General features: G+C 44.4%; 1 protein-coding gene across 1 annotated transcript; it reads left to right on the plus strand.

The window, feature by feature from the left end:
- On the plus strand, positions 1-25,358 carry SCTR (secretin receptor). Its single transcript, XM_056349686.1, is given in 14 exon segments — positions 1-2,439; positions 2,442-2,543; positions 6,437-6,563; positions 9,485-9,595; positions 13,486-13,589; positions 13,879-13,976; positions 14,944-15,076; positions 16,261-16,414; positions 16,503-16,563; positions 17,075-17,144; positions 19,876-19,967; positions 20,063-20,201; positions 20,385-20,426; positions 21,448-25,358. Coding segments are annotated over 14 exon segments (1,635 nt in total). The 5' UTR covers positions 1-2,214; the 3' UTR covers positions 21,625-25,358.
- The last annotated feature ends 383 nt before the right edge of the window (positions 25,359-25,741 follow it).

The raw sequence follows: 25,741 nt of genomic DNA on the forward strand, positions 1-25,741 counted from the left end.
AAAAGTCTTTCAAGATTGCATGAACAAATTCTGATGTTTTATTTCTGGTTTAGATTACAGACCTGAAAGAAATTGCAGCTGTGACAAATGTAAAATAGTTATATGTAGTAGGAATAAAGGTAGGTGCATGCAGCCAAGTGCAATGCTACATTATTTAATTAAACAAACATGTAATTTCAGGATATGTGAATTCTTGGTAACTATTCTCTGTAGTCTGCTGCTGCTCCGAGGTTTCACAGCCTGCTGCAAACTGTCCAGCTGCACTGACATCTGCTGTGCTGCGAGTCAAGCAATGATTTGCACAGATGAAAATTTTCCAGGTTTTATTTTGCATCCAGCTTCCTTCAGACACTCAGCCTACACACGAATATAATGGAAGGGTCACAAAATACTAAGCTCTTCATTCACACTGTTGGTATTTAAGTCCAACATCGTCTCTCTGAAAGTCTCGGGCAACCATCGCCTATTTCAGAAAATGCTCCACATTCGAAAGCACGTTCAGGAGCAAAGCTCCCTCAATTGCACAAACACGAGCAAGAGCAGTGGCTTTCAGCGGAAGCTGTTACAATATGAATGAAATAATAAAATATTCCTTCATCCAAAGGAAGAGAGAGAATGACTTGGCACCCCACTGAGATGATGAAGCATTGCCAATGTGGTTTCTTCAGACTACTGTAATGATATTGTCTGGCTGCCTCTCAGACCCCCTTTTAACAATTAAACAACAGTTTAACCCTCTGACCAATTTCAACCAAACTCTGCAGGAAAGCAGAGCTCTTCAAGAAACGGAAATTACTACAAGTTTAGTGTGGACAGGGGCAACAAAGACTGAGCCGTTTGCCCATTGCAAGGGCAAGTGTTGTGTGAGCGTGCTAGCTGGGTAGTTAGCACACACAAACCGGGCAGCAGGGCAGGACAGACATAGTGCGGGGTTAGAGCAAACACTGCCACTTGCCAGACTCCTGCTCTGGACATGTGGGGAGAAATGAGGGTGGTGTATAGGGAAACAAAGAGCATTGCAATTAAATGGTCCTAAGGAGCACATATAGAGATGAGCTGGAGTTACTGTGGTCAGAGTTGGCATGGGAAAGGGCAGCTTTCACTAGGAAACCCGGATTCCTTCATGGTGCTACTCAGCAGATGACTTGCTCAATCCAATGGCCAGATTTTCAGTGCACAAGTAATGAGCCATATGTTTTATGGCCGTAGTCATTGACTCTACTGGTAGAACTGGAGCACACCCTCATTCTGGGCAGCACCGCATCACATGTGACCTGTCTGGGGTGATGGGAAGTGGTAAATTGGAATAGGTAGTAAAAGAAGTTTTGACACAACCTGAGGACTACAGTGCTTTGAGAAAGAGCACTAGTGCATCGTGTAAACTTCGGCACTTTTTTAAAGACATATTCATTACTGAGCCACAAGTGAACTTGGCAAGCAAGAGTTTAGAGTGCCTGCCTTGGCAGCTGGGAGCCCACAACCAGGGTAAGCACACATCCCCTTTACAATGGTTATGCCACACAAACAAAACCTGGAAAAACAAAAGAGCGCTCTGCTGCCAGGGAAAGGGGGCTCCTGAGGAACTGCCTATGGGGAACCCAGGACAGCTGGAATCTGTATCACACCAACAAGGTACACAGGGATCCAAACGTGATGACATCTTGCAACCTATAGCATTGGGAAGAAATGCAGACTGGTTGTTTCTCTGGATGTTGGATGTTGGATGTTGGATGAGATAGTGAAGCCCCAGGAGCATTCAGCATTGCAAGGGGTGGGAAGAGCAGGTCCCCTGTTTGCCCTTTCTCTGGTACCTATCCCAGACTCAAGGTTGCCTTCAGCTCTGGCAGCTGTGCTTGCCTGGGCTTGATGGGAGGTGCGGGTAGCCGGCTTTCCTGCAGCAGGCTCTGCCAGCCTCCTGATTTCTGGCTCTCTGGGATGTGTGCTCCCTGCGGGAGGCATGTGCAGAGCTGTGGAGAGCAGAGGCAGCGCAGGCAGCCTGAATCGCATTCCTCCAACTCTTGTTTCTCAGCAGGGCACTTATTCCAGGACTCTGTTTCCCCCTGATTGATTGCCTCTGCCATTGTGGGACTGACATCTTACACGAGAGTCCTGCTCAGTCCCTTATCATGGGAGCATGAGGAATGATCATTCCCCAGGACACCCATTGATAACAGTGAATAATAGTCAGGAGGGAAGGCAAACGATAGTAGGACCATGCTCAAGCGAGGTGCTGTTATTCTTGGGACAGGAGGTTTCTGCAGAGGAGGAGGAGAGCTTGGAAGATGGAGGGGGATGGGAGGTGTCCTGTCATTGCTGATGCTTTCTAGGGCTCAGCAGCTGGAGAGAAACATTGGCTAAGGATGGTCAAAGCTGGGAAGGAAAAAAAGGAGGAGGGAAAGGGACGAAGTGAAAGGAGCTAGGAACCAAACTGGAGAGCATACAGACAGACCAGTGACCTCTGATGCATGAGGGATGAAAGAAACAGACTGTGATTGACTATGTGGACTGTCTGGGTGATCATCTTCTGGATTTCAACTGTACTGGTAGGTGCTCAGAGCTATTTATTCCCAATTGCATGGAATCACATATTGTCTGAGTGTGCGCACCTCTATTCCATGAAGTTGTGGTGTCTTTGTTTAAAAAGGTCTGTGTAGAGCCTGGGATTATTTTATTTCCTTCTTGATTCTGCTGCTTCCTGCACTAATTGACAGTGGTCATATGGCTAGATGCTGGGTGCCTCAGTTTCCCCACCTATTATAAAGACAGCAGTGTTACTAACCTGCTTTGGTAAACATAGCAGGTTCTGTGGTGAAGGAGAAAAGATTTGATGCCATTTAGAGAAGCTTTGCTGATTTACACCAGCAAGCAATTCCCTAAAGGGGAATACCCACGACTGCCACTGCTTCCCTTGATTCAGACTGAAGGGATGCAAAGTGATGTTTGACACACAAAGTTTGGTTTATTTCTTTTAGCTTTATCACTTTACTGGGAATTTATGTGGCAGATTGTTGCTGCTGAGCTCCGCGTGCTCAGACCGGTCAGGAAGAACAGCTGAACCTGGGCTGTGACGTCCAGGTGCTGCTCAGCTTATTCAGATTTTGAAAACATATAAAACCGAGACTGAAATATGTTCAGCTTGGGTGTGAGAAATTGGGAAAGGAGCGAACTCTTAGCAATTGTAAAAAAATCACTGTTTCATTGCAACTAATGGAAAAATCAGTCTGTCTGTCACAGCAGGGGATTTGGTTCAAACTCCAAGAAAACCTGAGCTCTGCCTAGACATTTTAATTGCAGAGTGAATGCAATCTGCAAATGTTTTTTTCCTTTTGATTGTCTTCCACAATAAAAATAGTGACTGTGATGGTTTTCTTGTAATTTTTGTTTCTTATTCTTAGATTCTATCTAAAGGACTCTGTAAATAGATGTCATTGCTCGGGGTGCCACCGAGAGCGTCTCCTTCCACTTGTTCTTTTCCTAATCCTTCAAAATATCTGTTTTGATTTTGCCAGGCATCTTTTGTTCTCCTTTAAATCCTCTCATTAAACTAAACCCACTTACTTTCAAAATAAATAGCTGGGAATTCTGCGGCTGCAAATATTATTTATATTAAGTAGTGTTTAGATCTATTCCTATTTCTATTAAAAACTGTAGTGGGCTGTTGCTGACAATGTCACAAACTGCAGCTTTCCGCCTGTTCTGGACATCCAGTTATCACAGCTATTTCTGTTTGGAATGGTTTTGGTATCTTATATTGTCTTTAAAGAAAATATGAGGATGTCTTGCCACCTCATGAAAATCTGACAGCCTGTGGGCTGTGAGCTGTTTCAGTGAACTGTTCGGGAAGAGACAAAGAAACCATGCACAGAGAAGCCCATTTACCTCCTTGATTTCAAGGCGTGGGGACAGACTGTTTGCTCCCAGTTGCGGATGGTAAATATGAGCAAGACTTGAGTGCAGCTGATAGTAGAGCTGGGTTACCTGGCCGTGCCATGGGAAGTGGGATTTTGCAGCACCCAGCAGACAGTGGCAGCAGACCTGCAATGGCCCCACTCGCACCCAGCCTGTCCCATCAGATGCCAGCACGGGCAAAGACCAACCAAGCGACAGCATTTGTGGAAAACAAGGTCTTTAGCACCTGGAGGCTCTTTGCTTCCTCTGGGTTTAAAAGCCTGTTCCCCACATGTCTATTACCAGGCAGTGATATCTACTTGATCAGAAGAATAGGGTGGACATCACCTGGTGAGTTAAAACAGCAATTGTAAAGCATTAACTACACCACATTGCTGCTTGAGCAACACATTTTATGTAAGAAAATAATGCTGTGTCAGAGCATCAGCATGGTCTTTACAGCTGAACGCGCTAAAAGCATGTGGCCTCATGCTAGTCATAAAGAAATAACATAGGCTTTAAATCTTTCTTGAGTAAAAGCTTTCTTAGGACCTACATTTCTTAAAAGAAAATGGTGCCCACAAGATGTGTAAGCTTATTTAAGATGAAGAATTTTCCTGTTTCTGAGATTGTTACTAACGTGATTGGTGGCATTTATTTTTATGTATGTTCAGTATCATCTTCAATACTCTGCGTCCAAACCAGACCCATTCTGTCAGCAACTTCAAATGTTCAGCAGTAACATTGTTTTTTAACATATTTTCACAGCAACTTGTAGACAGAGATACTACAGCAGAAGTATGTTATTGGTCTTAATTGTCACATTTGTACTTGTGAACTCTGAAAATGTGCTAAATTGTTTTACTATCATAATAAAATATAAAGAATAGAATGATAAATAATGGAAGTTTGAAAAAACCTGTCACTATTTAGAAATTGTCAAATTCAACCTTCAGCTAACAACTGAAACTACTAAATGCAGTTATGTTTTTTTAGACATGTTACGCCAGTCAGACATTTCTGTTTTTTCAAAGACTAAGCGGCTTTTAAAATTATTTTTTTCCCAAATGTTGCATGCATTACAAATGCATTTAAGTCCTGGCATCAGAGGATAGTTTATTTCATCTGAATCTTTTGCATGTGTGATTCCAGAAAATTCATTACATTATGCAAAATCAAATGGCTTTCAGTTTATTTATTTCATAATGCACAAAGACAAGGGAGAAAGATGCTGAAGTTAAACACAACAGACCAATTAGATGAGGCATGATACACTGCTGGAAAGATCAAACTTTGTTCAGAAATACAATACCCAGAGTACTTCCAGCCGAAATGAGTGGGAATATAGTTGCTGATGTCTGTTAGGCTAAAATTTAATTGTAGAAAAGTAATAATTCTCATTACAAGGTTTTCAGTAATCATTCTTTCTCCTAAATCTAATCTGAAAGTGATCAGCCGTGCTACAAGATTGATTAGGTTGAGTAGTAATATGATGCTGCTGGGTTAACTTTTCCTGCATAAAGTACATTAAAAAATTCTGTCTGATAATTTTCAAATAATAGATCCTGATGACTTGTTTTTAATCTTTTAAGTATGTGTGTATATACATACGCATATATAGATATATATGTACCTATGAGTTCCATAGTGGAAATTGATCGATTTTTGGTTTTGTTCATGAGGGAGGAATTACTTAACTCTTTTTAATGGGAACCCACTTATATGCAGTATTTTTATTGTAAAAAATAACAGAAACTGGTAAAATAATGGTACAAGTACTTTTTTCCTGCAAGACATAACAACTTGGACCTTGTCCTGCAAATAATTTTGCAATGATTTTTAATACATGACATTTTAATGGTCAGTAGCTGTTTTGTACATTCGGTTTGGTTCAGCTACACATACAATGAACTGCACATTTAATTTCTACATGAGGATTGAGTTAAGACTAACACTTCCACACTGCTTTGTAAGAAAGGAGGATTAGGGCAAGATGGGAAGATGAGAAAACGACTTTAGAGCAAATTACTGTCTAGGTTCTCACAAAAATCAGGGCGAGATTCTGCCTTCAGGTTGGCTCCTGCAGCTTCGTAATCGGCAGCAGTGAAACAGGCTTGGGTGGTCTGCAACCAGTGGGCATACCTGGATCACTTCTGCCAGGAAAAATGACCTGCCAGGTCTATGGTGTAACACTGCCAGGGGCAAGTGAGTAATTCTTTGTTGCTCTAGGAGAGTCCAGCAGGGCCCTGGATGTTTCTGCAGTCTTTTGGAAGAGCATCCTGCTCATGTGTTTACTTTCCCAGAATAACACATTTTTCTCAATAACAGTAATGTCAGCAAAAAGGAGAAGGCAGAAACTCAGTCTGTGCTTGCCTGCTGCTATGATAAAAAAGCAGACTTAATTAGGAAAATAGACTACATTTCAAGGAAATATTGCCCACATATTGATTGGCTTGCATGAGAAATGTGAGCCTAAGAAGGGTAAATCCTGTCAAGGGGATGTAAGTTATAAGAGGAAAATTGATTCCACTGCTTTTAAAATTTGCAGATCGGAGCTGTCCCACCTGTCTGTGACCTCCTGAGTGTCCTGAAAAAGGAGGAAGAAAACTGTGCTGAGACGCTTTCCCTGGAGGTGAAGAACGGAACAACTGAAAACTATCTGCTCCTGAGCTCAGGTAAAGGGTGAATTAATATGCATGATAAAAACCACTCTCAGATGAGCTCCGTGGACTCACAGAGCTCCGTGGACTCACAATCAGACAACCCCACAGAAGGCATGCACCCTATATGTATCTCTCATTTAGGAGCAGAAAAACAGGTAAGATCTGTTATAAGGCTCTGAGAGTGGGATTTTGACCTGTGACAGCAAGAGCTGTAGGAGCCTTCTACTCAGCTGCTCAACTGCAGTCCTCACAACTAGGGAGCACATCAGCAACAAAATCTTGCAAATTGCAGAGGATTTGGAATTCTTCTCATCTTGGGCAAGGAAATTTTTACAAAGTCTGCCCAGTAAGTGCAAATTTACTTAACTATGCTTTCAGAATCAATGAATACCAACAGCCAACATTTGAATCATGTGGCCTGAAGGTCCTCATCGCTTCCTCCTTGCTCTAACTTACTGTCACATAACAGAGCTTCCATGGTGCCATCTCTGCTGTGATGCTCACATCTCTGTGAAAGTGGCATAAACACACAGGATTGATTAATTGAGGGTGAATCAAGCACAAAGTTCTTATGCTCCTGCAGTATAAGGAAAAAGAGACTCTGTGCTTTTGATAGCATTAGCTTGGAGAAGGGAGAAGTGTTGCATTAACATAACTCAAGTCATGGTTACGCTCCTTTTTGTGCATGAGCGAAGGTGGGATAATTCTCTCAGGTGCAGGGAGAAAGGGGAGGGAAGCTGCTGGAGGTCTTGGAGCTCTGGTCATGGTGACACCATGTACTTCTGCTGGGGGGATGCTCTATTTGCGGCTCGAGGGAGGTCCTGAAGAGCACAGGGATGCCAGGGAGGTGCTGTTGTACTCTGCCTCCATCCAGGAAGCTCTTTAGCTAGGCAGGGGTGGGTGGCACTGGCTTTGTTCCGTGAGGAATGGCAAGAAGCCCACCTGCAGGAGGAATGGCTCAGCTGGTTTTTGTTTTCTTCTCCTGGGCAGAGATCATCCCAACATCATAATTTTACCGTGTTTTTTCTGTGCACTGAGTCTGATTTGGGGGCTTTATGCCAGTGGCATTGGCATGAAGGTTCAATAACGCAAACAATGCAGCACAGCCAGGCATAAATGTCACCCAAGGTGATGTATCATTTGCTGTTAAACTGTTGCTTGGAAGTAAATGGTTACCAAGTCCTATACACACTGGCACAGGCGGGGACATCAGAGCTGTAACGCCCTGGCTGTGAAAAGCTCTGTATTTCCAGGCACTAGGACTGTTGTGCAGGAGGAAATCAACACATTTCTAGAAATGTAAATATTTTTGCAGGCTGAGAGAGGCTGGCCTTATAAAGCACGAAGTGTTTGAAGAGTGCTCAGCACTTCCTCCCCTCCACTTTCAGTGAGCATGCAGGTCATCTGGCACATGTCAGGACCCGCCAGGTGTACAGTAGTCTTGGCATGCTCCTCTGGCCTCTTTTTTTCCCCATCATGTTACAAAACCCAAAGAGAAGGTTTTGCTAAAACTAATGACAATAAGCAGAGGCAAAAGGGAACCAGCCTGAATGATTTCAGCCTATGTCTGGAGAAGAGCAAAACAAGAAAGGCCAGGATTGCAGTTTCTGTGTAGCACAAAGGGCATCATCTGTAGGTCTTCTCTCTTAAACTCTGCACCACAGGCCAAAATTCATCCATGCCAGCCTCTAGCACCTAAGCAAGATGTCTAAGTTGAGATCACTGTCACACTGTGCTCCACTGACCATTGGCTCCTTGATGCATGTCTACCAGCCTTGTCAGAAGGCAACACAGCCAAGGCAAGGGTGCAGCTGGAAAAGCCTTCCTCACACCCTGACTGTAGGAGGGGACCATGACAAGCCCAGCCTTAAAATAAGGAGTTCTCATGCCTAACTGAAGGAAATGGGGTGAATCTGGGCAGTGGCAGTCAGTCCCTGCAGCTGATAGAGGCCTTGGGTGGCAGAAGGTGCAGGGAGGGCAACTGAGCCACAGGCTTGTGACTGCAGGGAGTCCAGCAGGACTCCAGGTTCAATGGCTGCTCTGAGCTGGGTCCTCCAACAGGTATGTCATACTGTCAGAGGCCTGGCCTTGGAAAAAACAACAGTATGGTCAGATTTTGCCACCATATTGGAGTGTATCCATGTTTTGTCCTGGCCTGTAAATGTGATGACCTTCCCTTTACACTCCCAAGGACTGATAGAGCTTGGCAAAGTTTTGTTCTCCTGCAGCAAAAAAGCCATTGAGAGCTGTGGCCAAGCCCAGTGAGTGGTCTGTTGGTGTTATTCACTCCAGGACAGTCTTGGCATCATGAAAGAGATGAACAAGCAGAGGTGTATCTATGGTGATAACAGGATGACATCGATACTGCTCCTCTCTGCCCTTTCCCTAGTATCATTCTGAAGCTGTTTAAACTCCTAGTCAAGTTGTATCTTTTTCTGTTTACAAAAGGGGTATGGAAGGAAAACATTAGGGTGAAAGTGGAAGCTTTAGAAAGACAGAAAGGTAGGATAAAAAACTCACATCTGGTCTCCTTCATCTTTCCAGGGCCATTCAATAGTTACCAGGAGACAGAGGGTTAGCCATAGGCCTGATGCAAAGTTCACAATGCCCCAAGTTGCTCTTTTCTGGCTAGTACAGACCAGTGGAGTCAAGGACCAGAATGGGACAGGCATGGAACTTGCTGGGGCTGGTTTGAAGCAAGTAGGACCTGTTCTGTCCCATCCAAGTCTTGACAGGTCTCAGCAGGACTTGCTCTATCTCATCCACCTTGCTTTTCAGAGTACTGAGCATCTTTGCTCCTCTAGCTGCCATGGTCCTTGGGAGACATTTCATTGCTTGGAGATGTTTCATAGTGTTTCATTGTTGGGAGAAGTCTCACAGTGTTTTGTCACTGGGAGATGGTGCATGGTATTTCATTGTTGCCCCCTCCACAGGCAGATGTGTTGGAATGTGGGATAACATGAGCTGCTGGCCTTCATCTGCCGTGGGACAGACTGTCAGTGCTCACTGCCCTGAATTCTTCCAGATGCTGACTGGGAAAAAAGGTAACACTGAAAATATGCTTTTCTTGCTCAGGTATTTTTGATTAAAAATGTTATGTACAGGGATGCCACTGTCAGGTCTGAACTTGAAGTGAAATTGTGTCCCTGTTTCTTTTAACAGCTGATGGTCACTTAGCAGTTCCACTTCCAACACTAAGCTAGATGTGGGAAAGCCTGGAATTAAAGTAGCAAGATGTTTATTTTTCTTAGCCAGGTGGAAAAAAGTGCAGGAAGCAAATGCTATACTGAAAAGCAGGGTTTTAGCATGGTTTCTTAAGGGAAAGATTCTTCTTCACTCAGGCTCAGTGCTTATGTATTTCTGCCTGTCTTTCCACTTCTAATAATTCCTAGAGCCAGTGGCTGATCTCAACTGAGCTTGACGGAGACAAAATTTCACACACAGTTAAGTTCATACAAGTTTTGGGAAAACAGCCAGGCAGGTAGGGGAAAAAGATCCCTTTTTTGCCTTCATCAAGAGGAAGACTGCACTGTGGGCTTGTCCCTTGGCTGTGACAAGCTCCACACAAGTGGCACACGTTCATGGGAACGCAGGTTGTTACCAAACAACTTAAAAAGAGATAAGCTCAAGCAACATTTGTTGTCTTTCTAAGCTAGAAATGAAGTGAAATTTATTTCCAGAATGCTACAGTAATCATAAGCTATCAAGTAGGACTCCCTGCTTGCTTTCTGTTCATTTTCAGCAATGCCCAAGAAACGTGCTTACATTTCTCTTTAGCGAGTTAATAACTCAAATTGGAAGAGGGTTTTGCATTCTTTGGTTATAGGACATGGATTAATTTACTTACAGAAAAGCATACAGATTCATTTTATGGAGGGAGGAATGGGAGACAAGTATTAGATTGTCTAATAAAGATTAGATAAATCAGAGGAGAAGCACTTAGTACTCTTTAAATAAAATCAGACATGAGCCATTCAGATTAAAATAAATACCCTGCTACTTTCTGTACACACAAACAGTAGCTGCCCATTGAATCCTGTAGCCTGGTTTAAAGACAGAGGATAAACTACACAAGGACACAGATCGCTGAAGAAATCATCCATCTGGCATGTGTTCACAAATCCTTAGCATAGTGATGCCGGACCGTAAATGCATGAAATTTGGTTCTTGCTGGTTCCTTGCTGGTTCAGCCGCTAGAGGGAACTGCTCCCTGCCTCTGGCCTTCGCACCGGGCAGAAAACAGGAATTTGTACGTCCAAAGGTCATGCTTGCATCTCAAATGTGCATTGGGTTATCTTGGAGATAGTCTAACAGCTTTAAACTTTAGTTGCCCTCCTTATCGAGAAGCTGAGAGCTGAACCACTTCTGATAAGCAACAATCAGAGTGACAGTGTTCAAATCATAAACCAAAGACATGGTCCATTGGCATTTGCATCTTATTTCGGCCTCTGCGTCTGGCATTTTGAGTCAAAGTCAGCAATAGTTTATTCTTATTCTCATAGCCACATTCTTCTCTGATCTTATACTTGCGGTTGCCTTGTGACTCCTGCATTTAATTACTGCTACAGTCATTGCCCTGTTTGAAGCAATTTTGCAAAAGAAACCAAAAATCTGTTTGCTTAAAGAAAAAAATAGAAGTTTTCTCTCCTCACCACTTACAAAGCAGATGGGCAGCCACAAATGCCAAAGACCCATATGTTCAGGGACAGAGATAGCTCTGAGCTCTGACCAGACCCTGGTCTCCATGCTGTTGAGCTCTGTGCTGACATCTAGGCTTGCATTTGCAGCCCAGACTGTCTGGCCCCTTCCCACATAACAGACCAAAGAAACAAAATAATACTGGAACCAAGTTCACATCCAGACCCGCACATTGTGTCTCAGGCAAGAAATGAGGAAAGGTGTGACAACTGTGGGGATTCAGAGCCAGAAAATGCCCCATCAGATGGCCCCAGTTTCACAGCCATCCCTTTAGTCCCTGTTCCCCCTTGCCTAGGCAACTCCAAAAGCCTCTAAGGACCAGTAAACACCAAGCACAGATCTTTACACAGTGTGGACCTGAGTCTGCTCAGAGTGGAACATGCTGCAGTTTCCCCACCGTGTGTCACCCATAAGCAAGTAGCACTGTTAAAATTTTGCTTATATCCATCAACATAATATGCCCTGCGTTATTTCCCATGCCTTGCATGTAACACAATTGCATGCACACACCAACACAGAAATTCACCTCTTGTCTGATCTACTGTGACATCCTCAGGCTAAAAACAGTTACAGGCATGTTTATACACGCAATACTACGAGTTAGTACGTGTGTCTTAACAACTGAAGCTGAAGTAGAGAATTTGCCATCATACTGCTCCCTTGCTGAGTGCCAAGGCAGGTTGGGGAGAACTGTTTGGGAGAGCTATTTCTCTCCTGTTGTTGCTGCACTGCAGCAGGGCATGGAAGATCTGGCTACAAAAGCAACCCTGCCCCTTTCAAAGATGCTAAGCTGGAACAAAAGCATCATATTAATGGTCTGATACTGACATACCCAGAGTTCTTCCCACTTGGAGGTCTCAGCATGTTTCCTGTACCTTGCAGTTTTACAGAAGTGAGTTCAAATCCAGTGCAGACATGTTGTCAGGTCACCAGAATTAGCCCAGAGGTAGCAGGAGCCCTGACTTTGTCCTGACAGTCCCAGCAGGGCTCTAAAGAGCATAAACCAGTGCCAAACACTGCTGTATATGCATCTCCCTCCAATCCTCAACACTGTGGGGATGTTTTGCTGGAACTGGATGCCCTGGAGTCCCCATGGTTAAATGTGTGGGCAAAACCAGACTTCTATGGTGTCTTCTGGCAAGGCTTCTGCTACGAAGGGCTGCTGATTTCAGGTCCTAAGTCCTTGCTAGTATTGCCATTACTACAGCAAAGCCAGGATTTCACTCTGTGTTTCTCAAGTGTGGCTCCCACCTGACAGATCAACATGATTAGGACAGTCAGCAGCGGTTTTACTTCTTTGTGGAAGTTTCTCTTCTCTTCAGTACGTAACCTACATGCCTGCTAGGGTCATTTTCTTCCAATGAGATTGTAAGGTGTGCAGGGCAGGACTTTTCACTTTCACTATGGTGCCAAACATGAATATGGACATGTTTGAACCTGCCCTGCTCAACTGCATGCAGCTTGCTGGGGATCCATCTCACTCAGCTTTAGGAGTCTAAAAGTCAGTCATCCCAGCAGAAGTGGGTCAGATAAACTGTCCTTTGCCGATGTCTGTCTGAAAATGAGATGAATTCTGCAAATGCCTCTTTTTCTCCACTGACTAGTAAGACAGCCATGAGGAACACAGTTGGACTCAAGAATTTAGCTTTTAGAAGTCTAACTTAAGTGAGGGAAATCCCATCCTAGCCTTTAATTTGCACGTAAGGGAGGAAATCAACAGTGTAAGATAATGCCCAGACCTGGCTGTGGGATCAAGCTTTTTGGTTTTCATTTAAAACTCACTAAAAATCTGTGACCGTCTAAGGTTTTGTGTTCTCTTTGGACCATGACAAAGCACAGTAAGGAGGTGGGAGCATTCAGGAAAGTAGCAGGTTTGCGTGGAGCATGAATCTGTGACTGAACAAGTCACGTGTTTGCTGGTCTTGGAATACTGGCCAAGAAACACCAGCTGTACTGAACAGTATTATTTATGTTGCAATTAATAAAAACACATCCATCACAGTCATCTGTGAGCGGGCAAACAATATTATGACCCACACAAGTACACTGGGCAAGTAACAACATAATTAGCTCAGCTGCATTTCACCACCAGCTATGCGGAGTGCACTGCCTGGGGACAATACTCTCTTTGCTCTTGGAGTAACCTACATGTTTGTGACTGACTCCCAAGGAGAATGAAGATACAATCAGAAATGATCACACTTGGTTTTGTCTTTCTTTTGTTGCTACCACACAGGTTTTGTCTACCGAAACTGTACAAGCGAAGGTTGGTCAGACCCATATCCAAGACCTGATATCGCTTGTGGCTACAATGTCAATGACACAGCAAACGAGGCAAGAGTGAGTCTGAGTGCCTGTGACCACAGATCTGCTGCCTTGGGGCTCTGGGGGAGGAACTTGTTAAGACTGAATGATGCTATGATTTAACTCAGGTGGGGTTATTGTGACAGATGTTTTTCAGCATAAACACTTCCTCCAAATTATCAGAACAGGTTGCTTGGGATAAAATTTCAGTAGCTGATTTTACAAGAAAATTTGTTAAATAGGAGGAGACATCTTTCTCTTGGTATGGGCTGATTTCTACCAGACAGTCGAAGGTAAAGATGTAAAAATACATGTTCCCCTGCAGCGTTCCTATTTCATGATTCTGAAGACCATGTACACCATCGGGTACTGCACCTCCCTTGTGACGCTGATGATAGCCTTAGCGGTGCTGGCCTCTTTCAGGTGAGGAGAAGCATCTCTGGCTGGCATTTGGCCAGGACTTTTGGTCATGTCAGCCAACACAGATCCTTCTGTTGGCTTTCAGGGCAAGTTAAAAATGGAAGTATTTCTGAAAACCTTCACAGAAATCAGTAACAAAAATGACCTTTTAGTCTTGTCTCCCAGAAAATGTCAGGGCTGTTCCTCACATTGTGCTCCCCTGTCCTTTTCAAAATGTAGCTGGATGTATTTTTCAGACTGGCACTTGCACCACCTCCCTGCAGAGGTCTTCCCATGACTTCAGTGTCCCTTGGGAAGAGTGTCTTTTCCCCACTTGAGACTGTGGCTAAAACTTTGCTCTACGTGCTGCTGCACTGACTTCTGGGAAGGTGTCTCAGATTTACAGCAGTGATCTGACAGTCAGCTTTTCTTCACACATCCTTATAACCTGGAATTTGTACTTTGCTGCTTATTCAGTGAAATGAATTTCCTTTACAGTAAGTGTCAGGGCTGCACCTCCAGGCAGAAGGAACCTCAACTGCTTTGCAAACTTGTCTTCAGGCTGCATGGCCTCTGGACCCAGATTATGTGGAGATTTAGTACAGAAAACATTCCAGACACAAGCACACTGTGCAGGCAAACGAAATAAATCCACCCAGGTGTGGATAAACACCTTAGGTTCATGTTACTCCAGAAAGAAGGGAGGGTGAGAGGCTAGAACAAGTATATTGGTGTGAAATCACAATCCTTCTGGCAACCTTCAGCTTGTTTTAGTACCTGCATGGAGCAGATGTGACTCTAGCTGTTTAAGGTCTTCTCTAGGATATCCCTCTTGAGAAATGCTTTAGCCTTCCTTTCACAGACAGAAAAACAGCATTCTAAATTTGCCAGTTTAGCATTAATAGGGATTGAACATGCTGTTTACAGCCACAAGCTGCCCACATTGGCTAGGAACGTAACCTCACAGGATCTTTCTCTCTTTTTGCAACAGAAGGCTTCGCTGTACAAGAAACTACATCCACATGCATCTCTTCACATCATTCATTTTGCGAGCCTCGTCCAACTTCATCAAGGATGCTGTTTTGTTTTCCTCTGAAGATGCAAATTACTGCAGAGCATACACGGTAACCCTCTGCCTTCCAGCTTGCTCCATGCCTCAGTTTCCCAGCAGGATCCTAGCAGTAGTTAGTACGCAGGGAAGGAAATCTCTGTCCCAGCTTTCTATTCAGCATGCGGGGTTACGGGAGAGGAGAGGTATGCCCTGTCCCTTCTCCATCCCTTGATCTCTTGTGTGGGTTGTTCCTGGTTGAGATTTCCCTGTTTGATGGTATTCTGTGTGGGTGAAGGAGACATAAGGATGCAAAAGCAGGCCAGGCTAGAGCATAACCACAGAAACCCAGGTGTGGTTTCTCCTGGCTATAGATGCCTTTACAAGTATTGGAGCAGAGGGCACCAAGGTCAGTCTGAAGTAGGTACCTGCATTCATCACTTTGACTGCATTGACTAAATGGCCACAGAAGACACCAGGAGTTCAGCATATTGACCCAGAAATGGCTAAACACAGGTGTCTTGGGCTGTGAACACAGGATACACCACCAGGGTGGAGATTCTTACATGAATTTTAGATCCCAGTAGATGGGGCTGGCAGGAAAAGTACAAGAACATATTAAATATTGCTGACTTACACTGCAGTGTGAGACCTGATATTAAGACAGGGGTTTGCACCCAGAGAGCCTGGAAAAGGAACCACCTAAATTTTGGACTGTTTTTTCCTTTTTCTTTTTATTGGCAGCAAAATATCTTGAAAATTGGGTGTCTCTGTGTGTGTGAGCACCAGAGATGATGTTCAATGCTTTAGACCAAAAGATAAGATTTTGGAAGGGAAACAAAAAACCAAAGAAAAACTTTTCCCCCAGGTTTTGCGGGATTTTTGTTTCTAAACAAGAACATTCTAAGCAAATTTTAACTTGTCTTATCGACCCTTTTTCTTGGCAAAAAAAGGACTGATAAATACATTCACGTGCTTCTTTAAGGTGATATTAGTGCTACTGATACTAATAAGGTAGTAATAGTGAAACTCCTCTGAGAAAGTAACCCAAACCTATGTGTCCATGACACATTAGGTTATCCAGGCAGTTGATTAATGCATTTGCAAGTGCCAGCCCTGCTTTCTTGTCATGTAAATGCCTATCTCGAGGCCACCCATTTTGATCCCTCCGTTCGCCCGCCAAGATTTATTTACTGCTCTGTCTTTGTTAGAAGGTAGATACAAACCCAGGCAGAAGCTAATTATCCTCTCTTTCCTCAGGCTGGGTGTAAGCTCACCATGGTCTTCTTTCAGTACTGCATCATGTCTAACTACAGCTGGCTCCTTGTGGAGGGACTGTACCTCCATACTCTCCTGGTTATTTCTTTCTTCTCGGAAACAAAGTTCCTCTGGCGGTTCATCACCCTCGGATGGGGTACTGGTTCTTTCAGTAAGAATAAATGTGGGTTTGTTTTGCCTTTGGGAGGGACTTGTGGAGCAGTAACTAGCTTTTCCAATTGCAGGTGCCCCAACCGTCTTTGTGGCCGCATGGGCAACTGCGAGGCAACTCCATGAAAATATTGGGTAAGTTGCGTGGAGAGTGGGGGAAGGTGGCATGCCAGGGGGAGCATGCAGCCCCCACCCATGCAGTCTGCTCCACGGACTCCTGCTCATTCCTAACCACTGTCAACCAATCAAACCAACTACTACCCTGCTGTGGTGTGAGTGTGGATCCTAGCATGGATGCATGTAGAGGCCCACCCAGCTGAGCAATCTAAGAAAAAGGCTCAATTTTCATCAGCCCATGATGTTTTCAGCATCTGTATTTGACTTTCTGATTGGTGAAACTTTGTTCCTTTCTTTTCTCCCTTCCAAAATTTTGAACAGTGGTTGTACTTTAAGGGCAGGATATACTTTTGTCCAGTGCAGGTGGACAGGTTTTTATCAGCAATGTTGTACCGCTAACTGAGAACAGGAAAATAATTTTGTAGAAGAAGGGGATAGGGGCCTATCTAAAGTGCAAAACAGACTAAACCTCTTTGAACAGACACCAGTGTTTTGATAACTGACTGCACCTTCTCTTCTATTTTTACAGGTGTTGGGATATTAACACTAATGCCAATACCTGGTGGATCATTAGAGGCCCTGTAGTTTTGTCTATTTTTGTAAGTCTTTTCTGGGACAAGCAGATTCAAAGTGTATTTTCAAATATCATGAAGTCAGAGATCATTTGCTCAACATGTTTTAGAAGTGTGTTACTGAACTGATCTTAGACATGTGCCCGGACTGGTGTGACACATGAATTACTGCTTAAGCAACTTCTGCTCAGCAGGATTTAGTCAAGTAACTAACGCCCCGAAGCTAAGTTCACAAGGAAAGCTAGAGTGTCCTCCCAAGAAGCAAGAGCCTGAAGAAGATCAGGTTTCCACATCCTGTTGATTTCATGTGAACTTGGCTGGCTTGTGGAAGCTTGTTTTGGACTGTTTCAAGGAAGGCTCTGGAGGAGAAATTAAGTGGCTGTACATTTCAGTACAATCACCTTTGTGTCTCCCGGTCAATGCCTCTCTCAGCAAAGCCAAAAACAACTTGCCTTACATGACCATTAGCTTTTGTTTTCAGCAATGAAAGCAGCTCACAGGCTGCATGCACCATATGTCAGTAGATCACAATTATACTGTTACAGCATTGCTCACTGAAATAAGGCACAGGCACTGAAACCCAGTGTGAACCTACCCAGTACGAGGCAGTAGTTTGGTACATATAATACTCCGCACTTACAGTCTGAGTATTTGCTGGTGCTCATCTTCAGAGCCTTAGGCACCGAGGGGCTGGAGCTGCTTCTTCGAAATAGTTGTTCCGCCCAGCAGAGATGCTCTGGGACAAACCGCTCCGCAATGATCTATCTGAAGCCCTAGCACTAGAAACACGCGTACTGCTAGTGGCTATCAAGTAACCCACTGACACTCCATGTGAGAACCCAAGAGATGGTTGAGGGTTTTGTGCTGCCCGTAGAAGCCATAATATTTGCAAGACAGAAACTGCAACACTTGCACAATCTCTTGGAAACCCAGGCAGCAGAGGTGGTGGGTTAAAGTTCTGCTCCCATTTACCAGTGAGCAATCCTTCATGCCCACAAGATCAGCAGAAGACCACAAAAGTGATTCAGGATCAACTTAATGAGGCCATAGCATTTATTTTTCTTAATGAAACTACCCTTATGCTCCAGGAGCTACTCAGCACTATTTAAATGCCAACAAAGCCCAGGCATTCTGAAAGGCAAAAAGCACAATCTTAATTTATCTTTTGATGACCACCACCCACTATGCCCTTCCAGGTTTCCTAAATATCCTGATCACATCTAGCTTAGCCACTTAAGGCAGGAGCCGCCAGCACGACTCTGCCTCTTTACCCAAAAAGGTAGAGGCTTTTCTCAAGCCCATAGCCACAGACAAACAAACAGCCAGTCCTTCAGAATTCAGATCTAATCTCTTTATTCCTCACAGCACAGTCCTCAGCAGTTCAAAGGGTAGAAAATCGACGCCGATAACCTCCTTTGTGCTCCTAGGTTAACATGCATTGCTGTGCTGCCCGCGGGCAATCCCTCCCAGCAGGAACCCCACCGTCCCGCCTTCCCCAGGAGTTTTCATCAGCAAAAAGTCCTGCTCAGCCTACACTGCGCATACCTGGCCTAGTGGGTTAAAAGAACCCAGAACCCCCAGACCTGAACCTCTTCCCCCCCCCCCCCCCAACACCCCCAGAATATTTCAGCCTTTCCTTCATGTTCCCCACCCCTCGTTCCTCCCAGCTCCCCAAACTTCCAGCCCTCCCCAGACACCCTCAGCAGCCCAGACCACACAGCCACAGTTGCTCCCTCTTAATCCAATAAGTCGGGAAACCCAGGGACATCCTGGATCTGTCCCATCTACAGTAGACCTACTTCTTTTAGGAAAACCCAGCACCTCAGACCCCTGCTCCATCACCCACAGGCACGTACAAACCACCACGAAGAGGATGCACCACTGCGATGGTGTTTCTAGGAGCAGGGGAGGGATAAGGGCCTGCCATGGTGCAGCGTGTTGCAAAAGGGCTGTGGTAGGCTCTGTGGGTGCAGGAGGAGCACAGGGGATGTTGGGAGCCCACATGCAAAGGGCAGATTACCCAAGCTCGCTTCCCAGTACTGCATGCTGGCCGTGGGAGAGGGGCACGCTCAGGCCAGCTCTGCCTCCCCTGCCACTCCTGCTCTGCCTGAGGGTTGAATGAAAAAAACCCAGCTATTGCTTCACCCACCTTCACCCAAACTGAGCAGGACATCAGCATTTTTATCTGATATCCACCCTTGCAGAGGGGGAAAATGCAAAAGGAAGGACTTCAGTGTCGACTCTCTCCTATCCCCACTTTTAACTGCTTTGCCTCCATCGTCCCAAACCGTGCTGCGTCTTCTGGCACGGAACAAAGTGCATTTGCAGCCCTGGTTAGTGATGGGCAGCTCCAGTGCTGTCCCTTTGCTGGCATCCAAAGACTGCACAGAGGCTGTCTGAACCTGGCACCAGAAGGGATCCTACCAATGTGCCTGGTCTCCCTGCCATTTGGTGATATGCCTAGATAATAAGCCCTGATCACCATCCCCACAACTAAAGGTGCAGCAATCCAGCAGGGAAAGCAGCCAGCACTTCAGGGCAGGCTGGAGTGGCAGGGACAGGGACTGGGATGGGGACAGAGACATGGACAGGCCAGTCCCAGCCCCTCTAGTCTGCCTGCTCAGCCAAAACACCCCAAACTGGCTCTGCTGATACCTAGCAGTTATGTGCATGCTTACTGGGCATTTGTTTTTTTTTTTTATTATTATTTATTTTCATGTCCTTCCTTTTGTGTTTTGGTCTGTTTCTTTTTTTTCAGATAAATTTCATTCTTTTTGTCAACATTTTAAGAATCTTGATGAGGAAGCTCAGCTCACCTGAAGGACGGAACAGTGATTTCAACCAATACAAGTATGTCCCTTACATCATGACTTTATGCCATGTGAGCCCACCTGAGCTCTTCTTGCTCTGTCTACAATGGCTTTCCCCTCTGTTTTCATTCTCAGGAGACTTGCAAAGTCAATGCTCCTCCTCATCCCACTCTTTGGGGTCCACTACATCATCTTTGCTTTTTTCCCAGAAGACACAAGCAGTGGCACAATGGAAATTCAGCTGTTTTTCGAATTGGCTCTTGGATCATTCCAGGTAATATTTGACAAGCTATTATTTCTTTAAAATAAGAAAAATAGGTATAACATATAACTCTGCAACAGAGCAGAGTTCCAGTGGCAAAACCAAGCTGTCTAATTTCCCTTGAGATGCTTCATCCCCATTAAGAAGCTGAAACTGCAGTTCTAATTCTGTGGCTATGGTTCTTTTATCTTTTAGGGCTTTGTCGTGGCTGTACTTTATTGTTTTCTTAATGGTGAGGTGAGTTTTGTGTATATAACATTCTTTTTTATTGCTCAAGCATGCCTTATTAATCAGCAGGATACGTTCTCCAATGAATTGCATGTTTTATCTGAGGGTTTTCTTCCCAGCTACCGAACGTCACTCATGAAATACCTCCTGGATCTGGCAAACTTAAGTAATTGTATGCCAGATGCAAACCTCATCTCTCAACTATTGCAGCCTTTTAGTAAATCTGATAGCATTATTACTGTCTGGGAACAGACGCTGGGAGTACCATCCCGCACACGGTCACACTGGCATTCAACTGGTTCTGATGTATGGTGCTATTATCTGTCATCCTATGGCTGTTCTCTTTGCTTGATCCTTGGGAAGGAATTTATCAAAAGCTATATCCAGTCCAAATCTATTAGGCCTCTCATAAGTAAAACTTTTGGAAGAGGGACCATTCCTTTGTAGCTGCATGATAACTCCCAGGCTTCTGGGCTAGAACTTGTGCTCTGAAATGCTGCTGCTGGTAGAGGTGGGGAAAAACATTATCCAAACCTGGGAGATCCTGAGGTTGTTGTAAGGGAATAAAAAATCATTATTGCCTATGGTTGGAAGAAAAAGTCACTTTGAAATGGAGGAGGGCTTTGAAATACTTCAACTGATCCTTCAACAGGGTTCAGAAAAAGTTGTTTTGAAAAGAAAATCTGATTTTTTTTTTACCTTAGTATACAAAATTGTCCAATTTTTATAACCAAAATCAAAATCTTGGGAAAATCTAAACCAAACACTAAAGCCAGCTAGACTGTGAGCATTTTAACATGCAATTAAACAGAAAAAGAGGTTAACAGAAAATTGTGTGGCTGCAACAACAGTATCAGTAGAAGTGACAAGAAACAGGTCCTACCCTAACCCCTTAAACTGGGGGTTAAAGAAATAAATCCAAACCTTGGCAAAGGTTACCTGCTCTCCTTTTCCTGTTATACTGCTCTCCATGATGCAGGGCTCCAAGATAAACTAGCTGAACTAAGGATTTTGTGATCTTTCTACCCAGGTTCAGCTGGAAGTTCAGAGAAAATGGAGGCAGTGGCATTTAAGCAAACACTTGCGTCAGCATCTCAGTGCCTCAGCAAGTAACGGAGGAAGCGGCTTAACTCAAGAGATGCAGATGGTGAGGTCAAGCCCACCAGAGCACAGGAGAGCAACCCTCCAAAGATCAAGCGTGCTTTAACACTATACACCTGGAGGATACCTCCATGCTCAGATACACATGGTTAAGTCCCATGGACCGTGCTGGGAGTCTTGTGTATGCATCTGAAAGCGGGCTTTGGCTATAGATCAACAATTCTTGAAGCACATCTGTTCATTTATATCCTGTGTAGCACCAGAGTTATTTTGCAAGGCAAAATGGGCCAAAGCTTTATGCTTTTCCTTGGGCTTCTAGCCATAGTCATTTGTGTTTCTTTCCACACCAGTATTTTTCAGCTGCTATTTCTACCTTAAATGTGACCTTTCATTTTCCATGTGGCTTTTCAACATGTTCTAGGCTAAGCCAGGTTGGTGAGTGTTCTCTATTTCTTCTGCTGTTGAAGCTGGCAGGACACTCAATCTTGTACTATGAAGGTTATGCCACCCTCTAACACAGCCCATGGGTTTGAAATGCAAAATTAATGAATCTCTAAAATTTACCAACATTCAAAGTCTTTCTGTTGGGGTCACAAATGATAGACACTGAGAACATAACGCACAGCTGAGCTCCAGTTTCCCCTCTGACTGCATATCCATTGCTTCAGTGACAGTAGCAGGTTCAGATGGTTTTCTTCCTTTGCCTCTCCTAACAATGGAGACCTTGGAAATAACAGTGGTCCAATTTTGATCTTCATATCTTCTTGAAATGGTAAAAAAGCTATCATAGCATATTCCAAGGGTGGCCAAGAAAACTTCATTAAGATAGCTTTTTCCTACTGTGTCTGTACCTCTAAGACTTGTCCAGCTAGTCTTTGAAGGGAAGCAATGAAACCCTTGAGACATTTAAAACTCAATTGAACTGGACAGCACAAACTATCTTGTGAAAAACACCACCACAGTGGCTGGCAAAAATCTTAAAAGTCTATGATCACTCAGCATGCTGAAATCTGCAAGACTGTGCACTGTGATACGCTGTCACAAGGTATCTGAGCTTCTATTACAGTTTTACGTTCTCAAGGATAAAATTGTTAAGCAAATTTCCCTGGTTTTAGTGGGAAAGGGATAAAAATTCATACGTCAAATGCAATCAAGACTTCTGAGTCTGCATCTGCACTTCCCTAGTTGGGGCAATTCTTGCCTGGTTTTCTTCAAGGGCAAAGATGACTGAACAGAAAGCAAGTGTGCTTATCACCCTTCCCCCTCCTCCCAATCACCTACATGACATTGTCAAATGCTGACCTAGAGGCATTCCCCAGCTGCTTGGCCCAAACTGCTCTAACCAGCTTTTATTCACACCAAACCATCATGGTAGACTTCTGCCATTTTGCCAGAAGGCAAACATGCAGAGAATTCTAAGGATGCTTTCAAAGTTAAATTACCTGTGCAGGAGCAGGTTTTTGAGTGCTATTAGCAGTGTTTCAAACCCCAAGATTCAGGAAAATGTCTTTTTTTTCCTGCCGTTTCTGACAGACTGCACAGCCCGTATCCTCCCCGCTGAAGCGGGCACTGTGGGCAGCCAGGCGAGGAAGGGCACCTCGGCAGGAGGGAGGGCTTGGTGTTTGCTCCAGCCTCCCCTGCCTGGTTCGCTTTGCCAGCTGATGCAGGTCACCCAGCAGTGGGAGAGCTGGACCTCTTTTAACACCAGGAGGGGTGGAAAAAAATAATCAAATATAAAGCAGTGAGCTGGCAAGTGTTTCCAGGAATTAATTTTAAACTTAAGTTTTTGGAAATGGCAAGGTTTTGAGTTGGATTTGTCCTTTAAAACTTAGCCAAAGCAAGTGGAAGGAAGAGCAGAAGTGACTAAGGAAGAACAGAGAGACCCCCTCCATGCATGTTTGCGTGAAAGATCTCATTTCTCCCTGACTTACCCAAGCCAAGTAGAGCCTCCAACCTTCTCGGGGGTTCGCTCTGTCCCAGAGCATTTAGCAAGTCAGATACTTCTGAAAAGATACCACCATTAGCTTAGTTTTCTCTCTGGCCTACAAGTAAGGCCAAGAGGAGTGAAACAACTTGTATGTTCCCTGTCTGAGCATTAAACATCTACCAGCCAAGCCAAAGCAGCTGTTTGTTTTAAATGCAAGTGTCTTCTTCCGGCATAAATGAAGAAATAGAGATTCAAAGATATAATAACATGTAATTAATTAGACCTGATGCAATTACCGGCTCTCCCACAAGCCAGTGTAAAGAGCCCAGCCCTGCAGTATGTAGTTAAGACCAGCACTGATGGCACAAGTTCGGGTGGAGCTCATGCTGAGTGTCATACTTATTTGTACAGGAGTCCTGGTGAGAGAGGCGAACCACATGCCCTGAAATATAGCACTGCTGTTTGTTTGTGTTAAAAAAAAAAGTTCTAGTATGTTATTGTTTTACATGGCCATTTTGGTTTTATTTGACTTGTCTGAAATAACCAAAAAAAAAGGAAGTATTCTCAGATTCTGTATTACATTTGATTCAAGTATCAAGCACTGGCCTGGTTTGTATGAAAAGCTGATTCCATAAAAAGCCTTCTATGTCAGCTGGCACTTGGAGTCTTTGGCTCTTTGGGAAAAGCATGACCACTCGTGCAGGTGCCAGAAGCAGACAGCCCCAGGTGTTATGATGCTGTGACCTGGAGGTAGAAAGCTGCTGCCTATCACCACCATAGCGGGACATACACCATGCAGTGGAAGGAGCTCCAGGAACTCTGACATGTTTGTAAGCAGATGAAGAGGAACAGGGAAGTAAATCTCAGCGAGCAGTTCAAGAAGCTAGAGATGAACAGGTGCAAGGCATGCAGACTCCAGCATCGGTGGCCTGAAACTACTGACACAGACTGAATGCAAACTCCATATTCAGAATTCACCAGCTTCCCTTTTTCTATACTTGCTCCTCAGTATTCAGGGTAAAGCAGGAATTTGTTATCGGTGAATAGGGCCATCTTTCAGTCAAGTAGTTATCATTGTTTTGGGATGATGCTGTGACAGCCTCTGGCTATTCACTCTAGGTCCCCTGAGAAGCCGGTTGTGGCTCTGCAAGCCAGCAGTGCAGGCGGCAGCAGCTCCAGCAGCTGGAACATCAGCAGTCTAAGGCCTTAGGGCTGAATTTAAGAGGAAATGATTAATGGATTTTCTCTCCCAACACAGCAACGAGGAAGTTCCCAGCAAAACCATCAGAAGCAAAAAGCAGTATTGTTGTGCAGTGAATAACTAATTACATTGTACAATGCCTCACTGGGCATCAGGGGAGCTCAAATGAACTGTTTCAGAAGTGGGTGGTGCCAATTCAGAGGCATCGGATCCAGGTGAAGGTGACAGGACCCAGGAATCTAGCCAACACCCCGTAGGGCAGACCTGCCTTCCACCCAGAGGCCCTTCTGGTGTATGCAAGCTGGCGGTGGAAAATTTAGAAGAGCCACTACCTGCTTACCATTGGTCTCAGAAGAGTGAAAGAGAAGGCAGGTGAGGACAGTCATCTTCCTACAACCACCTTTCCCTGACTCACAAAAGCAAGCAAAGCTCAACCCCCAAACCAATTGTCCCTCCAAGCACAGCTGATGAAGGTACTGTAGACTTAAAATCAAAATACCAGTGAACAGCCCAGGATATCTCCCTAGTTAGCATGCCCTGTACCGATATTTTGTTATTCTTATCTGCAAGCAATGGTTTGTGCACAAGTTTCCAATTAAAGTTAGTAACTAAGTCTAAACAGCTCATTAACAAAAGGTGATGTTCATTACCCTGCTTTTAAGAGATACTGTTAAACCATCTGAGACAGACCAATGACCTCCCCCATCAGAAAGAGAACACCAGGTGCTAATTAACTTACTTGAGATTACATAAATGAATTCAGTGCTGAAGGTGGAAATCTGTTTTCCTGACATTCAACTAAATCTGTTAGCACAGTAAGCTTGGAAAAAAACCTGTATAAATACATTTGTACTCTTATACCACTTTCTGCAGGCCAAATAAGCAGAGCTGGGGAAAAGAGCAAGGATGCTTCAGACACAGGGTGCGGTGTGGGAAAAGGGAGGTGAAGGACACAGGAAAGAGCTCTTTAGCTGGTAAACAGAGCACATGCAACAGCAGGAAATCATTTAGAGCCTACAAGGTTATCTCCAATTCCCACAAAGCAGCACAGCTGACACCCCTTGTTTTGCAAGACCAGAAAGCAGTGCTGGCTGC

This window comes from Falco biarmicus, chromosome 8, assembly GCF_023638135.1.
Source record: "Falco biarmicus isolate bFalBia1 chromosome 8, bFalBia1.pri, whole genome shotgun sequence".
NCBI classification, from domain to species: domain Eukaryota; kingdom Metazoa; phylum Chordata; class Aves; order Falconiformes; family Falconidae; genus Falco; species Falco biarmicus.